Source organism: Haliotis cracherodii, unplaced genomic scaffold (assembly GCF_022045235.1).
Source record: "Haliotis cracherodii isolate W230 unplaced genomic scaffold, xgHalCrac1.p SCAF_4, whole genome shotgun sequence".
NCBI classification, from domain to species: Eukaryota; Metazoa; Mollusca; class Gastropoda; order Lepetellida; family Haliotidae; genus Haliotis; species Haliotis cracherodii.
The window spans coordinates 47,533,949-47,555,232 of record NW_027266297.1 but is presented as its reverse complement, the minus strand read 5'-3'; the positions used below and the strand labels follow the sequence as shown (position 1 = coordinate 47,555,232).

At 38.3% G+C, this 21,284-nt stretch overlaps 1 protein-coding gene across 1 annotated transcript; it reads left to right on the top strand.

The window, feature by feature from the left end:
• The first annotated feature begins 2,154 nt into the window (after positions 1 to 2,154).
• Positions 2,155 to 13,166, top strand: LOC139479449 (uncharacterized). The gene is made up of 4 exons (XM_071262299.1): positions 2,155 to 2,345; positions 4,678 to 4,832; positions 12,258 to 12,437; positions 12,787 to 13,166. The coding sequence occupies exons 1-4, from the start codon at positions 2,155 to 2,157 to the stop codon at positions 13,164 to 13,166; spliced, it is 906 nt and encodes a 301-aa protein (XP_071118400.1).
• Positions 13,167 to 21,284: the final 8,118 nt, after the last annotated feature.

The following is a 21,284-nucleotide window of genomic DNA, read 5'->3' as shown; positions in this document are numbered from 1 at the left end:
TCTTTCGAGGTTAATGGTTCAGCCTCTTTGTATCGTCTAGCCACATCCACTACCGTTAAAGCGTATTTATACGTTTTGCGTTTTACCTTATCATTGGGAAGAAACAAGAGGTCAGCCTGATGAACTTCATTCGTTGTAAAAATATCAAACTTCTTCATCGGTATATAATCATTTTGGCATAAAAAATGCCACCTGTAGTAGTAGTATAGGTATTTAAATCTGACTCCAGTGGAAGTGAGCCAGAACCATCATTACCTATACTACTGGTTTAATGACATTTTTCTTTAAGTCAGAGACCATGTCACTAGTATCAGCAAACATGCTCTGAGAAAAGAACATCAGAAAGCAGAAATTATCTGGGCCCTTAAATCAGTTATGTCACACTTTTCATATAACTCAAGTGGTGATATCTGTGACATTTTCAGGGTCATGTTTCCAAATAGTGCCATTGCCCAGAAAATGAAGTGTGGGTCAACTAAACTATCATATCTCATTTGTTTTGGTATTGCATCTTATTTCAAAGGAAAACTAATGGAAGAGGTGAGAAATGCCCCCTGTTGTGTCATATGTTTTGATGAGTCACTCAACAAAGAGGTACAAAATGAGCAAATGGATTTTGTAGTCTCTTTTAGTAGGTACTTCAAAGAGGACACTGTCACATCAAGATATTTAGGGTCAAAGTTCCACGGTCACACTACTGCCAAGGATTTATGCACAAAATTCAAAAGAAAGAACAGAGGACCTTTCCTCCAAGAAGATGCTTCAAGTTCTATGGATGGGCCAAATGTAAACTGGAAGATGTATGAGCACATTGTCAAGGAAAGGGAAACAGATGCAGAACAGCCTGAGCTTCTTGAAGTTGGATCGTGCAGTCTGCGCACAGTTCATGGTGCATTTCGGACAGGAGTTCAGAGGACGAAATGGGGCATAGATTCACCCCTGAAGGGAATGTTCTGGTTATTTGAAGATTCCCCTGCTAAAAGGGAAGATTACAAGCATCACCAAGTCTTTGGTATTTCCCATGCACTTCTGTGGGACCAGATGGGTGGAAGATAGAAATGTTGCAGAACGTGCAGTTTCTATTTGGCCAAGCATAGTTAAGTATGTATCTGAGATACTAAAGAAGCCCAAGAGTCAAATTCCCAAATCTGCTTCCTTTGTAGCTGTGAAACATGCAGTTCATGATCAGCTTACTGTTGCTAAACTAGAAGCCTTCGTGTCTGTAGCAGGACTGCTGGGGCCATATCTGAAAAAAATTCAGAGTGATGCACTTATGTTGCCATTGATTGCACATGATCTTAACTGTTTATTGAAGAGTCTGATTGGACGTTTCCTGAAACATGCCTGCATTGAATCTGCAGAGACCCCTTTACAACTGACGAAAGTAGATGTTACAGCCAAAGAAAATCAGAGGAGTGTCATGGATATTGATGTTCGGTTTGCAGCAAAGACTACTGTTTCCAAGGCACTGAAAGAGAAGAAGATTAGTGCCCTCAAGGCACTTGAGTTCAGAAATGAAAGTCGCACGATGTTGGAAGCCCACTGAAATATAGCTTAATCAGAAACCTGACAAGTTTGGATCAGAGGCACATGATCTCTGAACCTGGTGTAACAAACAAAATGTTCGAGAAGGTTCTTACCAAACTGTCTGAAACCAAATGGAAAACACCCCCGCAATGTGACTTCATACTCTCTCAGTTCAAGCTTTTTGTTGAAAACTCAAGGATTTTCCACAAAGATGAATTCACAGGGTTCAACATATTTGACACAAGACTGGATCATTTCTTTTCAAGGCACCTTGAAGGGAAACAGGAATATGCAGAGCTCTGGGAAGTTATGAAGATTCTCCTTATACTTTCTCATGGACAGGTCACTGTTGAACGTGGATTTTCGGTCAATAAAGATGTCATTTCACCTAACCTTGCTGAAGAGAGTCTTACAGCACAAAGACTAGTTCATGACTCAATGACAGCAACAGGGAAGAACCTGTCAGTGTTTGAGATCACACCTGCACTTTTTGCACCATGTTGTCACTCAAGCAACAGATACAAGCTACATGTCTTGGAAAAGAGGAAAGCTGAAGAAGCACAGATACAGTCTAGAAAAAGGAAATAACTTTCTGAAGAGCTAACAAAGGCAAAGAAAAGAAAAAAAATGCTCGAAGCCACTGTACAGACACTCATCAGTTCTGCTGATAAGAAAGCAAGAGATGCTGAGGCCAAATCTGCTCTTACACTGCTTGCAGAATCAAATGCATGTAGAAGGAGATCAGCTGAGATTCTCGAGAAGGACCTTCCAGAACAGGAAAAGGAAATCAATCGCACCAGAAATGGGCTTCACACATTGTACCCATGTCGGGAATCGAACCCGGGTCTTCGGCGTGACGAGCCACTAGGCTACCCGACCGCCCGATGTATATTTGAATGGTTAGTTTGTGAAATGCTGTGCATGAATGTTGCACTGAGAGTAGTGATGGTATTTACTTTATTATAATGTTTATAACTTATTAGTTCATGTATATTCTGTTTCTAAAGTTGTGAGATCCTAGTCCTGAAGTCCATTTTCAAAAATTGTAATACTTGTTTTGATTAGGCAATGATTGATGGAGTTAATTTGTACTTTGAACTTTTTAAATGGTGGCAGGTGGATGGCTTTAAGGGGAGGATAATTACTTGGTGACTAAGTTTTCCTTAAACCAAACATAACACACTTTTGTACAGAAATATCTAAAAAAAGACGTTTCCATTGGTGTTGTCTATTTTAAAGCTGTTTATATACTAAGGTTAAAACACCACTCCCAATTGTTATAATGGAGGCTGTGTAATGCAGTCTGGAAAAGTTCTAAGTTCTCTGGAAATATCAGGTAAATGTCAGGAAATTTTTCGGAAGAAAAAAAGTGGGAACTATGTTCTGGAAAAGTAGGTAAGTTGTTTCTGTTTAGGCATGACATAGCACAACTGCATCCAAGGGAACATCCCATGATGTTGTAGGCGCAGCTAAACCTGGATGAGGAGCATCTGCCTGTTGTGCATTTACAGGTGAGCAATTCTAGACACAGTGCTGGCATTTGTTCCTGGGTCATTGGGATGGGTTCTATGACATCATCTGTAGACGTCCACCTATACTCTTCTGGTGGTGGAATGTCAGACTTTCCTTTGTGTACAGAACACCACATGATGCAAATGTGCTGACATCTGAGTAGAGGTTGTGTGGTGGGAGTTCCTCTAGGTCTCCAACTCTGTGTAACATGTCAGCTGAAAGTGTATTAAAGCTAGTTGCAGTCGATGCTGGATTGTACACTTTGATGACAAATGATTCTGTCTTTCTCACGTCGAAGGTACCTGTTTCTTCTGTTGGTTGCAACAAATATGGTTGTGTGATAAATATGTTCCAGGTCGACTTCTAGCCATAACCACTGAACTGGCTTATTGTGTCACAACCATGACCACATGGAATGCTGGTAGAGCTGCTGTTACATCTGGAGTGAGAGATTGTTGTACATCATCAACTTGTATAAATAGAGGGTCCTCTGCAGGAGGCATCCATGACATTCATCATCATTCGTGTGTCTGCCTCTTCATGTGTTTATTTACGCAGCACGTGTTCAAATCATATCTTCATTAGATGAGAAAGGTCTGTAAAAAAATACCTCAGTAAGTCAGTCACAATGACAGCGCGTCATAATACATTAACATCAAGTACAAGATGACAAAATGGCCGACTCAATAAATGTGATGGAAGAGATTTCCGAAGTTGTTAATGAACCTGTGGCAGTAACATGTGTTAGTCATCATTGATGAACTGGCCGATCATTGAAACGTGAATAAAGATGTGTCAAACAAGCACTAACGTAAATTCATAGATTGCTGGAGACTGTCAATGTCTGCCTAGGCACAGATCGAGTCGATACTACAATAGTTTAGATGTGCATTTCTTCGTTTGTTCATTAGGATAGGCCGCAGCGAGGATATTCGTGAATAATCATGCTGTCATGCTCTCTGACATTTCTCAATGTATACGGAAGCACTGAGACCAAGAATAAAGGTTCTAAATGATCAGAAAGAATGCTAATGTATGTTTTCGTGCTAGGGAATTCCCAGGGGTGTCACCAGGAATGTGGAAGTAGTCCGTCAGTTTTTACGTCATTTCAAGAACATGGTCTCGTGAAAAACGTATGAACGTCAAATTGTGTCGTTCATACACTTATGAACGTCAATTTTGCGGTCATGTGGCCGACCTCTCGTCCAATGGAAAAGCCGTATATCGTGTAAACTTCAAATTTAAAAATTATAGTAGATTTGGTATTGCTGCAGGTTGATCTAAGGAAGATATTACATCATAACTGGTATGAATCGGGGTGACAAGCTTTTGTCAGAGTTCATTGACAATCGATTGGCGGATAATGCTAAGAGTATTCATGACAAAATACCAGAAAATATGTCCAACAGTACATGTTCCACATTGTACACCATGCAGGTATCAAAGAAGTCAACTCAAACCAATACCTTTAAGCAAGAAGGAAATATTTTCAGAAGGTTGCTGAGTGCCACCCACAGTGGAAGAGAAGTAAACGTACCACATCTTCTAACACACGTGCTGTCCCAGACCCCACCTTCCCTGGCAACAACAGATGGCCTACTTTGTACAACAAAGCTGCATTATCACATTTGCTTGCAGATTCTCATGCTACCATCAACTTGATGACACAACATGCGTTGTTATTGCTGGCATGGCCCTTGTACAGGCTATAGGCAAACCAAGAAAAGCTAGGACCTTTAGAGATTTGGCTGATGTTTTCAAGTGGAATGTGCTGAAGAACTTCAGTGAAACTTGTACTTAAGTCGATGATGTCTTTGACCAATATGTTGGACATAATAACTTGGACAAAAAGAGGTGATAGATCAAAGAAAATTCGAAGAATAATAGATATATGAGACATCCTTCTGCTGGCTTCATTGTCCAGGTTTATTGAAATGAACAAGAACAAGCAAAATTTGATAAAATTCTTGACCATAGAATTGCATGCACAGGCACAGCATCTCCATCATAATCATCATCATTGCAGGTGGATTAAGCAGCCCAGATACAGTAGTATCTTCCATAGATCAATCTGAAGCAATGCCAAATCAACTGTCAACACATGAAGAGGCAGATACACAAATGGTGATCAACATCATGGATACGACCACAATGTCATTCACATCCGAGACACTGATGTGTCAGTACAGTTGACACATCATAAACATCGGTTTTCTGCTCAGATATGGATGGGTGCATATCAGTTGATGATGTACATCAATCTCTCATTCTCTCAGATGTTGTAGCAGCTCTACCATGATTCCATGCGGTCACAGGTTGTGGACCTGGAACATAATTATCACACAACCATATTTGTTGCAACCAACAGAAGAAACTGGTGCCTTCGACGTGAAAGAGACACACTCACTTGTCATCAAAGTGTACAATCCAGCATCGACTGCAACTAGCTTTAATACACTTCAGCTGACATGTTACACAGAGTTGGAGACCTAGAGGAACTCCCACCACACAACCTCTACTCAGATGTCAGCACATTTGCATCATGTGGTGTTCTGCAGACGATGTCGTAGAACCCATCCCAATGACCCAGGAACAAATGCCAGCACTGTGTCTAGAATTGCTCACCTGTAAATGCACAACAGGCAGATGCTCCTCATCCAGGTGTAGCTGCGCCAAGAACAACATGGGATGTTCCCTTGGATGCAGTTGTGCTATGTCATGCCTAAACAGAAACAACTTACTGACCTCTCCAGATGAGACAGACTCTGACGGCGACTAGAGGTGACATTATTTCACATTATAATTTTAATACTTCATAATTTTCAAGTACAAGTATTCTCGTGTTTGTTTCTTCAAATGATAAACTAGTGAAATGCTCAAACCAAAGTGCAGTATATCTACAATTTTGAGTGAAACGATGCCCATTTTAATTCAAATCTAAATTTGGGTATGGGTTGAAGTCATTAGAGAAATTAGCTTTCAATATTCCCTTTTCTTCACTGTCGGGGATCAGTTTACCACAGGAGTCAGTGAATAATGTACATCATTGAAAAGACAATGTAAAAAGCTTTCATATGATGTATTACATGACCATGTTGAAGTACTATATTAGAGCTTGATTTTGAAAACAGGTCAAAATGGTGGCCATCTTGAAATTCAAGATGGCCACCATAAATGCTCACACAAAAACTTGAAACATCATTTTTCTTTATGAGTATATATTTTGGTGTTTTTAAGCATTGTTGCAGACGATTTTATCAAATTATGTATTTTTCCTTCAATTTTTGCAATGTTGACCCCCTGAAAATTCACGCTCACACTTGCAAGCTTACAACCCAATGAAAATTGTGTACAGATACCTCCTTTATGCAATAGAGATGATTTAAGGTATACAGGAAAATGTGGGAACGAAAATCTTGTTTTTCACCCCTGGCCAACTGACTAATATGCAAAGCTTATTGTCAAAGTACATGTTTCTCAAAGGTTGTAAATGTGAATGACAATGTTCAGAAAACAAAACACTCATGATTCCTTTCATTCTTGAAAGCATTACATTTATGCCACTTCTGGTCGAGGGGATGTGAGTAATAATATAGTCAACAATCTCTTAACATTAGCCGTATTGACCCATAGCATTCAGATTCTGCTCACAAGTTTGAAATGTTATATACTATCATCAGTGAATAAGAAATCTTAAGATTTCATTCATTGTAGATTTTAAAGGTGTTATCCCATTTCTGGTCAAGGTGATATGAATAATAATATAGTAAAAAAATCTTTTAAAATTAGAAATCTTGACTCCGTGTTCAGGCTTTGCTCACTGGTTTGAAAGGTTATTTACTATCATCAGCCTAGAAGAAATCTTAAGATTTCATTCATTGTAGATTTTAAAGGTGTTATCCCATTTCTGGTCAAGGTGATATGAATAATAATATAGTAAAAAATTCTTTTAAAATTAGAAATCTTGACTCATAGTGTTCAGGCTTTGCTCACAGGTCTGAAATGTTATTTACTATCATCAGCCTAGAAGAAATCTTAAGATTTCATTAATTGTAGATTTTATAGGTGTTATCCCATTTCTGGTCAAGGGCAGATGAGTGATGATATAGTAAAAAATCTCTAAAAATTAGAGGGGGTACGGTTGGCCCAGTCGTCTAAGGCGCTGTGATTCACTGTGCAGAGTTCGCCCCAATTATGCTTCTAGGTTTGTCACCACCATCACTTCGGGCTTTCCTTCCACATTAAGCTGACACACTGTGATATAACTGGAATAATGTTAAAAGCAGCGTTAAACCAAACTCACTCAATGTTCAGAAAACAAAACAATCAAGATTCCTTTCATTCTTGAAAGCATTTCATTTATGCCACTTCTGGTTGAGGGTAGATGAGTAATAATATAGTAGAAAATTTCTTAAAATTAGAAATATTGACCCATTGCATTCAGATCCTGCTCTCAAACTAGAAATGTGCTTTACTATCAGCAACCAAAAGAAAATCTTAAGATTCCATTATTTGTCAAGTTTATAGGTGTTATTCCATTTCTGGTCAAGGTTATATAAATAATAATATAGTAGAAAATCTCTCAAAATTAGAAATCTTGACTCATAGCCTTCAAGCTTTGCTCACAGGTTTGAAATGTGAGTTCCTATCATCAGCCAAAAGAAAATCTTCAGATTCCATTAACTGTAGATTTTATAGGTGTTATCCCATTTCTGGTCGAGGAGATATGAGTAATAAAATAGCAAAAAATCTCTTTAAATAAAAATATTGGCCAATAGCATTCAGATTTTGCTCACAAGTTAGAAATGTGATTTACCATCAGTAGCCAAAAGAAAATATTACGGTTACCTTAATTGTAGAGTTTAAAGGTGTTTTCCAATTTCGGGTCAGGGCAGGATGAGTAAGGATATAGTAAAAAATCTATTAAAATTAATAATATTGACCCATAGCACTAGGGTTCTCTTCACAAGTTTGTAATGTGATTTACTATCATGAGCCAAGAAGAAATGTTAACATTCCATTAAGTGTAGATTGTATGATGATATTGTGTATAAAATGTCCTAGGTTGATTATGACCTGTGAACATCTGTATTGATTGATGTATTACCACCTTCCTTGGAAGTGTGTATTTGTCTATTTCTAGACTTGCTAAAGCCAAACTGGGGAAAGTCGAAATTGATAGTTTATACTGAAAGGTTCATTGGTCTGTTGAGGGCTCAAACAACTGAATACAGCTAGCTACTGCTAGCACTGACTTGACACACTAGCCATAAACATGTCACCAGATGATTCCCTAATTACTACTGACTAGTTGTCTGTTCAGATCTCTTACTGCTCAGGAGATTGTTGATACTTGAATTCCAAGGAGGAACTGGCTCTATGAAGGGTGTGAGAACCTCAGTGTAAATTTAAGCAAGGTCATTAGCTCATATAGTTAATGTTGTAGCAGAAAAAAATAATTTTACTTTACTGGAATTATTTCAATTCCCTATGGGAATGAACAAAAAAGAAGATTTAATAATATTTTGTGAAATAATTTGTAAATCTGTGAAATTTAGATATGATTGTATATGGCAAGGTTATGTTTTATCTTTTTTTAATGTCTGCTTGTCTGGAGCGTATGTCCAAAGTTACAGATAACCTATGAGTATCACTAACACTGACCTTTCTAATTGATAATGTTGTGGCAAGCCAATGATGCAGCTTCCAAAACAAAAACATATTCAAGTACGGTAGTTGCAAGAAGCAGTATTTGACAAATTGTTATAACGAGCAACACTGTTTTGTACTGTGTGCTCAATCACAACAACTGCGCAAAATTCTGTTTAGAGTCTGGCTGTAAAAAGAATATTCAAATCATTATTTTCAAGAAGTTACATGCATACAGTCTTTAAGCTGATATCTTCAAAACTTATATACTAAGCGACAATGATAATAACTGCCTTTCAAAATAAGGCATGTTTTCTGTTTGTCCCACATTTTATTGCACGATTCAAATTAGCTTACCATATTGCTGCCATACAGTCATGACTACTTGGTGCAGACAGAACTAAATGACAACACAATAATGATAATAATATAACTTAAAGAACCATACTGTTAAGCCTTCATTGTTTACGAACTAACCATTTACATTTTCTCTGTGCTGATAGATATAATTATGATGTGCAGGTCATTGGCCAAGAAAAGAAGTTTAACAACAGATCATCAGATACAGGCATATGGAAGGCTGTAGATATGGAGACCAACAACAGATCATCAGATACAGGCATATGGAAAGCTGTAGATATGGAGACCCGTTACATGTGATCCAACCAAAACACAACACATTATAACCTCAGGACACCTTCTTTAAAGTAAGGGTATACTTTGACTAGTAGCTCAGAGTCTCAAAAGTTTTTAGGGGTTCCAGAAGCACATATGGCCTAGTCAAGACAAACACCTTGTCTCTGAAATGAACATGTTTTACAGATCAAAACAGTTGTTATATTATAGTTATAAAAATATAATAAAAAGGAGAGACTCTTTTGGATATAACTGTTTCAGGGTCTGTATGGCAGACTAGACCCAGGCATGCAATTAGCTGGGCAGAGTCGTTTCCCTTATACATGCCAGAATACTATACTACTCAAAATTTGATAAGGATCACTTGGTGATATGTGTGTAAGTTACCACAAACATAACAAAAGACATGACTCTGACTCAGAAACGTGTTTAATCATGTTATGAATGAAAATGCATGAACGGCATGAACTTGAATCAATATGGAATGTTTGAAATCTGCAAACACCAAAAGGCATTTCATTAAAAAATGTTAACAGCAAACAAGAGAAAGAATTACACAGTTATGAGGGATAGTCCATCATTACACTTAGTCGATGAAGTGTCAATATTGAGTATGACCTCCCCTTGCATCAATGACGGCCTGACAACGTCGAGATATGCTGTCAATAAGCACCCGGATGTTCCCAATGGGAAGGTTGTTCCACTCTTCCACGAGGGCATGTCCGAGCTCTGCCAAAGTCGTGGGTTGTGCTCTACGGCGTGAAAGGGCAACCTGCAGCATGTTCCAGACACGCTCAATCGGGTTCAAGTCCGGCGAGCGCGCTGGCCAATCCCTGCGGACAATTGTCTCCTGCTCAAGGTACTGCTCAACCACCCTGGCGCGATGAGGACGGGCGTTATCATCAATCAGGATGAACTCCGGTCCAACAGCACCAGCGTAGGGTCTGACGTACACATCGAGGATCTCATCCCGGTACCTCACCCCCGTCATTGTTCCTCTCTCCAGGACATGAAGATCTGTCCTTCCATCTCTGTTGATTCCACCCAAGACCATGATGGAACCACCACCATAACGGTCATGTTCACTGATGTTGGCATCATGGAAACGTTCACGTTGTCGTCGCCACACCCGCTGCCTCCTGTCTGTAAAGTCCAAACAATACCTGGACTCATCGGTGAACAGAACTGGAACCCAATCGTTCCGTGTCCAAGTGACATGATCTTCAGCCCATTCCAATCGCTCCCGCCGGTGTCGAACAGTCAGGGGGATTCGGACACATGCCCTTCTCCAGTAGAGACCTGCATTGTGAAGACGATTCCGTATCGTCTGAGTGGACACATTCACCCCCGAGGCGTTCAGGAGGTCGTTACGTAGGCTGGTTGCTGTCCAGAAGGGATGACGTCGTGCCTGAAGACCCACAAAATGATCTTGGCGTTGGGTTGTCGACCTCTGACGACCACCCCCATGTCGGTGTGCTGCTGTACCAAAATTTTGCTGTCGGGACCAGGCCCTGCTTACAACGCTCTGGCTGACGTTTAGTGCATTGGCAACGTCACGTTGTGAATAGCCAGCATCAAGCATTCCAATACATCTGCCCAGTTGTTCTGTCGTCAGGCGACGCCTTACACGTTGAGGGGGCATTGCGTAGATAAACGTAGTGTAAACACTCAATTGAGTTTACAGTTTCACAATGAATCAGACACCGTTGCCTGATTGGAAATCGTGCAATGGTAGCAAAAGCATGAACTGTGATGTGAAACGCATTTCCCATGGCATGAAATGCACGTGCACGTGTGTTGGAGACGTTTTTGATTTCACTTGAACACAATATTGCCAGTTATGCAGTTATTTTGTTTTTTTATTCAGAAAAATATCTACGATCCTTATCAAATTTTGAGTAGTATATGATTGTGGGATCCAGTCACAGAATTGTCCAGGTTATGTTTCTTGGTTTGGCAGCAGAATACGTGTCTTCTTGATTTTCATCAGAGTGGTAAACGTCTTCGACTTGCATCATGTTCGGCATTCATCTCCCATTAATCTGACATGCCATGATATGCCTGAAATACTGTTCCAAGTAATGTGTCACTAAACTAAGCAGATTATTTGTTTCTTGTTTGAAACTGCACTTGTCAATATTCCAGCTGCATGATTGTGGCCATTGAATAATCAAGTCTTGACCAAACAACCCAGGGATTCATACACGTGACATATGGATATAATACAGCTAAGTAAGATATATGAAAACAACAACATATGTAACATATGTTTTACCACCTTTTTTTAAAATACCATCCCATCCATAAAGCTTTAATATTATCAAATATGTCATTCTGTCAAGAAGTGGCATAACCTTTTTAAAATGTATCAACTGTTGAATTTGATTTTGTTTGAGGATAGTCACTTCCATTACAATCTTGCTTTCAAGGCAAAAGGACAAGATTTTTATTTGAGAAGAAATTGACTACCAGTATATTATTTGCTCACCAAAGGGTCCATGTAAGATGATGGAAGCAATTTTGTATTCTTTCTAAAGCCCTGTTTATACGGCCAAATGTTACTCACATAAGCATATCACATAAGCATATTTACTCCTGGTGTATATTTGCTCACGTAAGTAAAAATATATTTACATTGCGTTCGCACGTGTTTTATGTCAGGCCTGAGTAAATAAAGTTTCCTGTTACACACATGAAGTTTTGGTCATTTGAGAAAATGTCATCGATGGAGACGCAGGAGAGATGTTCCCTACTTTCTGGGTGTGGGGTTAGTCCTGGAATTATGTCGGGAGAGGAGTGTGTGGAGGAATCCACGCTCTCAGTACTGGTGGAATACGATTGTGAAAGGGTCTCCTGACGATTCACTGTGGGTAAAGAATTTCCGTGTGAGGAAATAAAACACTATCTGCCAACTAAAGAGTTTTATGTCACAGACCCTATTGAGTTGGACCATAAGCTGGCCATTGCTGTCTACTGGCTAGCTAGTTCTGCAGAGTTTCGAACGATTGGGAACCTGTTTGGTGTATCAAAGTCCACCGTACACAAATGTGTACATGAGATCTGCAACGTTATCCCCGAGAACCTGCTAGAGAAGTATGTAAAGTTTCCGAAGGGTGAAGACCTGAAATTTGTGATCAGTGGTTTTTGAGCAAACCTGGGGATTTCCAAACTGTGCTGGGGCTCTGAATGGCACACACATCCCAATCATAGCCCCTACCACAGCTCATGGTGATTACCTAAATAGAAAAAGGTATTACTCTATAATATTACAGGCTTTGTGTTATCACCAATACATCAACAGAGACATTAATGTTGGGTGGCCGGGTAGGGTTCACGACGCGAGAGTCTCTGGTAGTTCTATAGTCTACTATAAAGGGGAGACAAATGACTTGTTTCCGAGCTGCCCCAAACCACTGCAATTACCACATAAACAGGTGTTCATGCCTGTCGTTATCGTTGCAGATGCAGCATATCCTCTCAAACCCTGGCTTATGAAGCCGTACACGCACATTGCCAACTTGTCAATTTCACAGAAAACCTTTAACTACAGATTGAGTCGTGCCAGAATGACAAACGAAAAGACATTTGGACGCCTAAAGGGAAGATGGCGTCTTCTCTTGAAGCGCATGGATGTTGGTGTTGTGTTTGCTAGCAATGTGGTGACGACTTGTGTGATTTTACATAACCTGTGTGAAATGCACCGTGAGACCTACATAGGACATGAAGTAGAGGATGTTGACGACACCGAGGATGAAGAAAATGATGATGATGCACAAGAGGATGATCTGACATGCGCAAAGCAACTGAGAGATGACATTTCAGTGTACTTTACAGGATTTTGAATTTGAACATTTTAAGGCATACTGAAAGAAAACCATTAATTACGGCAGGTTTTCACTGACTGATGTATCAAAACTGGGTTTAGTAAACATGTACCTTTCTGTGAAGATATTAATAAAACATATATTCAGGTCAAAATTTCTTTATTTTTATTTCTGTAAAAAATCAGCCGGTCTCGTCATGACCATGACATTCATAGCAAGGTTCAGAAGAAAACTTAAAATGTAAAAGAACTTTCAATGGTTGACTTCTCTGGCCGGACTGTGCCTACACAAACAAACTTATCTGCACTCTTATGCTAAGGAAGTTAACGAATGAAAAAAAACAAGCTCTTTGTTCAAATCCGGGAACACAAACACAACTCTTCAAAGTTGATAAAAGGAGTGAGGCAATTCATCACAAGAGGCATCAGAAGGGTCTGTTGACTGTCGCCGGTCAGGGGTAGAGCAGGCAGCATACTGGATTGTAGGGTTATTCCAACTCGTTGATGGACCAAACATAGAAGACGATGTTTGAGATGAGGGAGGATTTACCCGCCCAAGAATCATTTGCATCATTCGAAACTGGTGGTCTCTTTCCTTGCGTTTCTGCCTTTCTTCAATCTCTATTTTCTTCTTTTCTAGTTCTATTTTCTTAAGTTCGGCATCCACTTTTTTTCTTCAAGTGACATCGAAGATGCTTCAAATTTATTGTTGTTGTTGTGACCTCCAGCTTTGACTTCCGTTGTCTTTTTTCTAATTTCTGAAATTTCTTCTTATATTCGCTCTTCTGTTCATCTTTTTTCCTTCTTCCTTACTTCCTTCGTCATTCGTCTCATTCTTCGTTCCTGCATCCTTGTTTGCTATCTTAAGCCCCGTTTACACGACCACGTTTACTTATATAAGTAAATATACTTTTGCACGACCTCTTGAGGTGAAGTAAATTACTCCTGGAGTATATTTGCTTACGTAAGCAAATGCGTTTACACGACCACTTTTACTTATGTGAGTATATATACTTACGTAAGTATATTTACTTATATAAGTAAACGTGGTTGTGTAAACGGGGCTTAAGATAGCAAACTGGTACATATGAAATAAGAAATTTCACAATAAGTAGTTTGACTCCTATTTGAATTTCCTCCTGAATCTGTTGTGATTGTGATTGGCTTAACAATTGGTTTTACTTGTTTCAGGATTAGAACTGATAGAGAAACTGGTTATGAGCCGGAAACGCCACATTTGAACAGCAGATAGCCCTGCGAATGCAGAACACAGAGTTTTACTGTTGGTACTGCGAGTGTCACATCCATGGATTAGCCGTGAATGGGTACAGAAAGCACTTAAGAAGATAAAAACTGCTGAAGAGTTCTTGACTGTGTTTACAGTTACAATGAGTCTACTCACGAAGTAGATAGTTTTACAGATAAAGCGCTTGTTTCAGAACACATAAAATATTGAAAACCTTTCATATGCTGAATCATAATTTCATCAATATGACACTGAGTAAAATTGCATGCTTAAAAAGTCTTTTCATCCGAAATAATACAACCAAGATGGCAAATGTGCAACTGAGAGTGACTTTTAAAGAGAGTGTGAGAGGCAGACAGCAGCTGTATGAGACTTTTATTATGAGTATTTAAAAAAAATATATATCAATTATAATGAAACGGTAGACATTGACCAAGAAGTGTTACTTATAGGCCTTGGACAAGTCTAATTAACTACCCGGGTACCCACCCCACTATTACCCGACCCTACTCGGGTACCCGCTGTTGGTCCCAAGAGATAAGTACAAATGTGGAACGGGAATAGTTTTGACCGTAGCCCTGGCAAAATGTATGTAGATACTCATAGAAAACGATCTGGTCATGCATACACTGAAGTTGTTTGAAGGTTTACCTCTATTCAAACATATAAAGTCAGAAGGAATGTGTGCATAGTCAGAAAGAAATGTGAACATTGGTCACTTATAGTGTAACCAAGGAAGTTCTAGATAATTTTTGTCATTAAACAATATATCACATGACGAACAAAGGGTCTCGGTTGTCCTGTGGGTATCCGGTCCTACTCAGTACCCAAGTTCCCCGTCCCAGCCCAAGTTAGTTATTACAGGTTTACAATCCACCAATGATGTCCTTGACTGTAATAGAACCAAAGATGAAATACACATACACAGGTCATACACAATCTTAAGACACATAAAGTTACTGGAGTTGATTGCAAATGAGTATATAAAATTTTCTGAGGGAAAGCTACTCCCTGGTATGGAAAAGTTATTGATTTTCAACAGCGGAATAATACCTGAATATTGGCTGAATGGTATTATCTAATCTAATCATGAAAATATTTACTACTACCAGGGTAATATAAACTGTGTTGGCAAATTCTTTACTGCTGTGTTAAGTACAAGAATTGCACAATGCCTTAAACAGAGTGAAATACTGTCCGAAAATGATGGTGGCTTTTGCGGAGGTTGTAAAATATTTAATGATGTCTGTATAACCAGGGTATTTTGGAAATTCCAGATAACAGGTCACTTGAATTTAGTTCAAACATAAAATGACCTACACCATTTGGAACAAGTCCAATTTCACAAAATTCATGAACCAAGTCAATATCATTAAGGAACAAAGCCAAATTGCATGAAGGATTTTGAAATGATCTTTTGAGCTGGTAGATTGTGGCATTTTAAAAGCATATGATTTGGAGTGCAAAGTTCATATTGATCACTTGTGAATTCCAAAAACGTCTCGTCAACTGTAGAATTGGCAATATATGGTATTGTCTCCCCAACCACTGTGGCATCACCAGAAGTGTGATTTAGAGGAATTGGGAATGACATAACTTGATAAAGTTGTGTTTCCCTATCTTTGGATGTTACTGGTAACATCATAGTGACATAAACAGTACTGTCATGTCTTACGTAATGTACCTTGGTAGCTGTGTAATAGTATGGCAAATCCTTATGAACCAGATGGAAATTTGGATATTTATCCTTTAATGCTCTCCTTATATGTCGGAAAGGTATCAACTCAGGTGATAGTACATTTTGTAACAACTTATATAATCCTGTGCTCAACCCATAAATGTTCCTTTCAACCATAGTAGCAAAATGTAACCCCTTTGCAACAAGTTGTATCCAATGTGCATACATGGCCTGAAACCATCGTATCTCACCATCCTCTACCTTTATCAGTTCAGTCAATTCATTATGATTTCCAATTATACCTTGCTTCAAACTGTCCATTCTGTCATTGGCCTTAGACATGTACGAACCCATGTAATGCTGTGACACATTTAAAGCTGCTTCTTCAGCTCTCATTCTGTTTGATAAGATATTGATATGTTGACATATTATGTTCACGTCACTGTCAGGGCGGCACCAAATAAATTATGTGAGAATTCACAAATAAAAGGTAGCAATGCTCTCTTGGAGCGAGTCCGAGAACCAACAATTTGACCTTGAAGAATAATGTTTCTGATCAAAGTAACCCCTTCTAACATGTCTTTGAAAGTGTTGTCATGTTGGCGATAAGTAAAATTGGATATAGCCCTCATATTTTCATCACAGGACATATGATTCGCCTGAAGACTAATTCTTACTAATACTTTGGACACCATGTCTGAACTCCTGAAGCCAAGACAAAAAGAACCTATTCTGCCTGACATAGATTATCAATATGTACATTTTACCTCAACATTCAAATAGATCTCTATACATTAACTGTGGTAATAAGCAGTACTTCTTTGTTCTCGTTTTATTTGCCAGGTACTATACTCAACAACAAAAGTTCCTGTGACACCAATATTTTAGTGTATTTTTCAAACAAGTTAAGTTTGGTTTTCAATATTAAAGTACATGTATGGAATCAAGTCACAAAAACGCAAATGCTACAGAAAAACATGCATTCTATGCAAAAGTTGACTTTTATGCACGCCCCATGCATTTCACTAACCAAGAATGGGTATAAAACATGTGCATTAACGGGATTCCATATGCATTGTTTAGCATCGTGCTGACAACAACTACTCAGATAAACAACAAAATTACGCAATTATTCCACATTACGAAATGCCACGCTTGTCCGTAAATGAGTGCCTGTGAGCCATTTGGTGTTTATGGTAACGTTGGCAACAGATGAATGCAGTCAGAGACCATCATTGGAGTTGCAGGCCGCGCGTAACCAATAATTGACAAGACAACTGGATTCAAACAACACACCTGCGAAATCGATTCCAGCCTGCAACAGTGACTGCAAGAAGCATCCCTGGCCTTTGACAAATATCTGCACAAACCGTACGTCACCACCTCAGATGTGCAGTGATTGTCGCCAGAAGACCTGCCAGACGTCCCATTTTGACAGGAAACCACCGTCAAGTATGCAACACTGGTGTAGACAGCGTCTACACTGGACGGCCACATAGTGGGGACAAGTTCTATTCACTGATGAGTCTCGTTTTCACCTCAACCACAGCGATGGACGGATTCGAGTGTACCGACGTCGAGGTGAATGTTACGTCAATTGTTGTGTCATGGAAGAAAATTGGTTCTGGGGCGGCAGCATCATGGTTTTTGGGTGGGATTACAGCAAGACAGAGGACCTGTTTGATAGTGGTAGATGGAAATATCAATGGACAGCGCTACCGCGACGAGATCATTGGCCCTGTTGTTCTACCGTTTTTGTGTCGTCATGGCCCAGGCATTACCTTTCAACATGACAACACCCGGCCTCATATTGATGGACTTGTTCAGGATTCTCTTCAACAAAACATCGGAATGTCATTACCTGGCCGGCTCGCTCCCCTGATCTTTCACCAATCGAGCACATATGGGATGAGATGGATCGGCGCCTTCGACGTTAACTACGTGTTCCACAGACACAGCAGGAACTTCAAACATGCTCCAGCAGATATGAACAGATATCACACAGGACTTTGTGCGACGCCTGGTCCATTCCATGAGACGAAGATGTGTTGCTTCCATTGCAGCCAGAGGTGGACACACACACTATTTATTTGTAAATTGACATTTTAGCATGTTCATGTTTTTTTTTTATGAAATCACGCATTTTCTGAAGTCAGTATGGCAAATTAAACCATTTGAACACGTACAGGAGTCTTTTATCTGTTGCAAACCTAAATTGTTTCAGATTTGGTAAAAAACATATCTTTGCATTAAATCTTATTCAATGTCACAGGAACTTTTGTTGTTCAGTATATATTATTACTTATATGGCCTCGACCAGAAAAAGGGAGAACACCTGTAAAATCTACAGTTAATGGAATCTTAAGATTTTCTTTCAGCAATATTTCTAATTTTAAGAGATTTTTGACTATATTATGACTCATATCACCTTGACCAGAAGTGGGATAATGCCTTTAAAATCTACAATAAATGGAATCTTAAGATTACTCCATGACTACTGATAGTAAATAAAATTTCACACTTGTGGCCAGAATCTGAATGTAATGGGTCAATATTTCTAATTTTAAGAGATTTTTGACTATATTATGACTCATATCACCATGACCAGAAGTGGGATAATGCCTTTAAAATCTACAATAAATGGAATCTTAAGATTTCTTCTTGGCTGAAGATAGTAAATGATATTTCACACTTGTAACCAGAATCTGAATGTAATGGATCAATATTTCTAATTTTAAGAGATTTTTGACTATATTAAGACTTATATCACCATGACCAAAAGTGGGATAATGCCTTTAAAATCTACAATAAATGGAAACTTAAGATTTCTTCTTGGCTGCAGGTAGTAAATAACATTTCACACTTGTGGACAGAATCTGAATGTAATGGGTCAATATTTCTAATTTAATGAGATTTTATACTGTATTATCATATAATGGGTAGGTTTCTCAGCAGAATAAAGCCAGTGGATAAAAACGATATCCGTTGGGGTCATATGTGGATAGATATGCAAATATCAAAGGTCAAGTTGGGGCTACTTTCACTGTTTATAAACAAACATGGCATCGCCCTTGTCATTGGCGATCAAGTCAGAATTAACCAACGGGAATCGGGAGAAATATCAATTACTATGTATTTAACAAGCCAAGGCTCGCTAAATACAATGTTTATTCCTAATACAGGATATTTACCATCCCCAAACACACTCGCGTGATAACCTCTATTTATCACTCATATCACCTCAACCATAAATGGGGGCGGTAGGGTAGCCTAGTGGTTAAAGCATTCGCTCGTGACGCCGAAGACGCGGGTTCAATTCCCAAGATTGGTACAATTTGTGAAGCCCATTTCTGGTGTACCCCAGTGATATTGCTGGAATATTGCTAAAAGCAGCATAAAACCATAGTCACTTACTCGCTCGACCTTAAATGGAATAAAACCTTTAAAATCTACAGTTAATGGAATCTTAAGATTTGTTCTTGGTTGATGATAATAAATAACATTTCACAGAATGTGAATGCAATGGGTTAATACTGTTAATTTTACAAGATTTTTGACTATATTATGACTCATATCACCTTGACCAGAAGTGGGATAATGCCTTTAAAATCTACAATAAATGTTAACTTAAGATTTCTTCTTGGCTGCAGATAGTAAATAACATTTCACACTTGTGGCCAGAATCTGAATGTAATGGGTCAATATTTCTAATTTTAAGAGATTTTTGACTATATTATGACTCATATCACCTTGACCAGAAGTGGGATAATGCCTTTAAAATCTACAATAAATGGAATCTTAAGATTTCTTTTTCGGTTGATGATAGTAAATAATATTTCGAACTTGTGGACAGAATCTGAATGTAATGGGTCAATGTTTCTAATTTTAAGAGATTTTTGACTATATTATGACTCATATCACCTTGACCAGAAGTGGGATAATGCCTTTAATCTACAATAAATGGAAACTTAAGATTTCTTCTTGGCTGCAGATAGTAAATAACATTTCACACTTGTGGCCAGAATCTGAATGTAATGGGTCAATATTTCTAATTGTAAGAGATTTTTGACTATATTATGACTTATATCACCTTGACCAGAAGTTGGATAATGCCTTTAAAATCTACAATAAATGGAATCTTAAGATTTCTTGTCGGTTGATGATAGTAAATAATATTTTTAACTTGTGGCCAGAATCTTAAGGTAATGGGTCAATATTTCTAATTTTAAGAGATTTTTGTACTATATTATGACTCATATAACCCTGACCAGAAGTGGGATAATGCCTTTAAAATCTACAATAAATGTTAACTTAAGATTTCTTGTTGGTTGATGATAGTAAATAACATTTCACACTTGTGGCCAGAATCTGAATGTAATGGGTCAATATTTCTAATTTTAAGAGATTTTTGACTATATTATGACTCATATCACCTTGACCAGATGTGGGATAACGCCTTTAAAATCTACAATAAATGAATATAATCTTAAGATTTCTTGTCGGTTGATGATAGTAAATAACATTTCACACTTGTGGCCAGAATCTGAATGTAATGGGTCAATATTTCTAATTTTAAGAGATTTTTGACTATATTAAGACTTATATCACCATGACCAGAAGTGGGAAAATGCCTTTAAAATCTACAATAAATGGAATCTTAAGATTTCTTCATGACTACTGATAGTAAATAACATTTCACACTTGTGGCCAGAATCTGAATGTAATGGGTCAATATTTCTAATTTTAAGAGATTTTTGACTATATTATGACTCATATCACCATGACCAGAAGTGGGATAATGCCTTTAAAATCTACAATAAATGGAATCTTAAGATTTCTCCTTGGCTGCAGGTAGTAAATAACATTTCACACTTGTGGACAGAATCTGAATGTAATGGGTCAATATTTCTAATTGTAAGAGATTTTTGACTATATTATGACTCATATCACCTTGACCAGAAGTGGGATAATGCCTTTAAAATCTACAATAAATGGAATCTTAAGATTTCTTTTTCGGTTGATGATAGTAAATAATATTTCGAACTTGTGGACAGAATCTGAATGTAATGGGTCAATGTTTCTAATTTTAAGAGATTTTTGACTATATTATGACTCATATCACCTTGACCAGAAGTGGGATAATGCCTTTAATCTACAATAAATGGAAACTTAAGATTTCTTCTTGGCTGCAGATAGTAAATAACATTTCACAC

Coding starts and splice junctions, on each gene's coding strand:
- LOC139479449 (XM_071262299.1), top strand. CDS start 2,155: ATGCTCGAAGCCACTGTACAGACACTCATCAGTTCTGCTGATAAGAAA. Junction 2,346..4,677: donor AGAAATGGGCTTCACACATT/GTACCCATGTCG, acceptor ATTTGCTTGCAG/ATTCTCATGCTACCATCAAC. Junction 4,833..12,257: donor GAAGAACTTCAGTGAAACTT/GTACTTAAGTCG, acceptor TTTATGTCACAG/ACCCTATTGAGTTGGACCAT.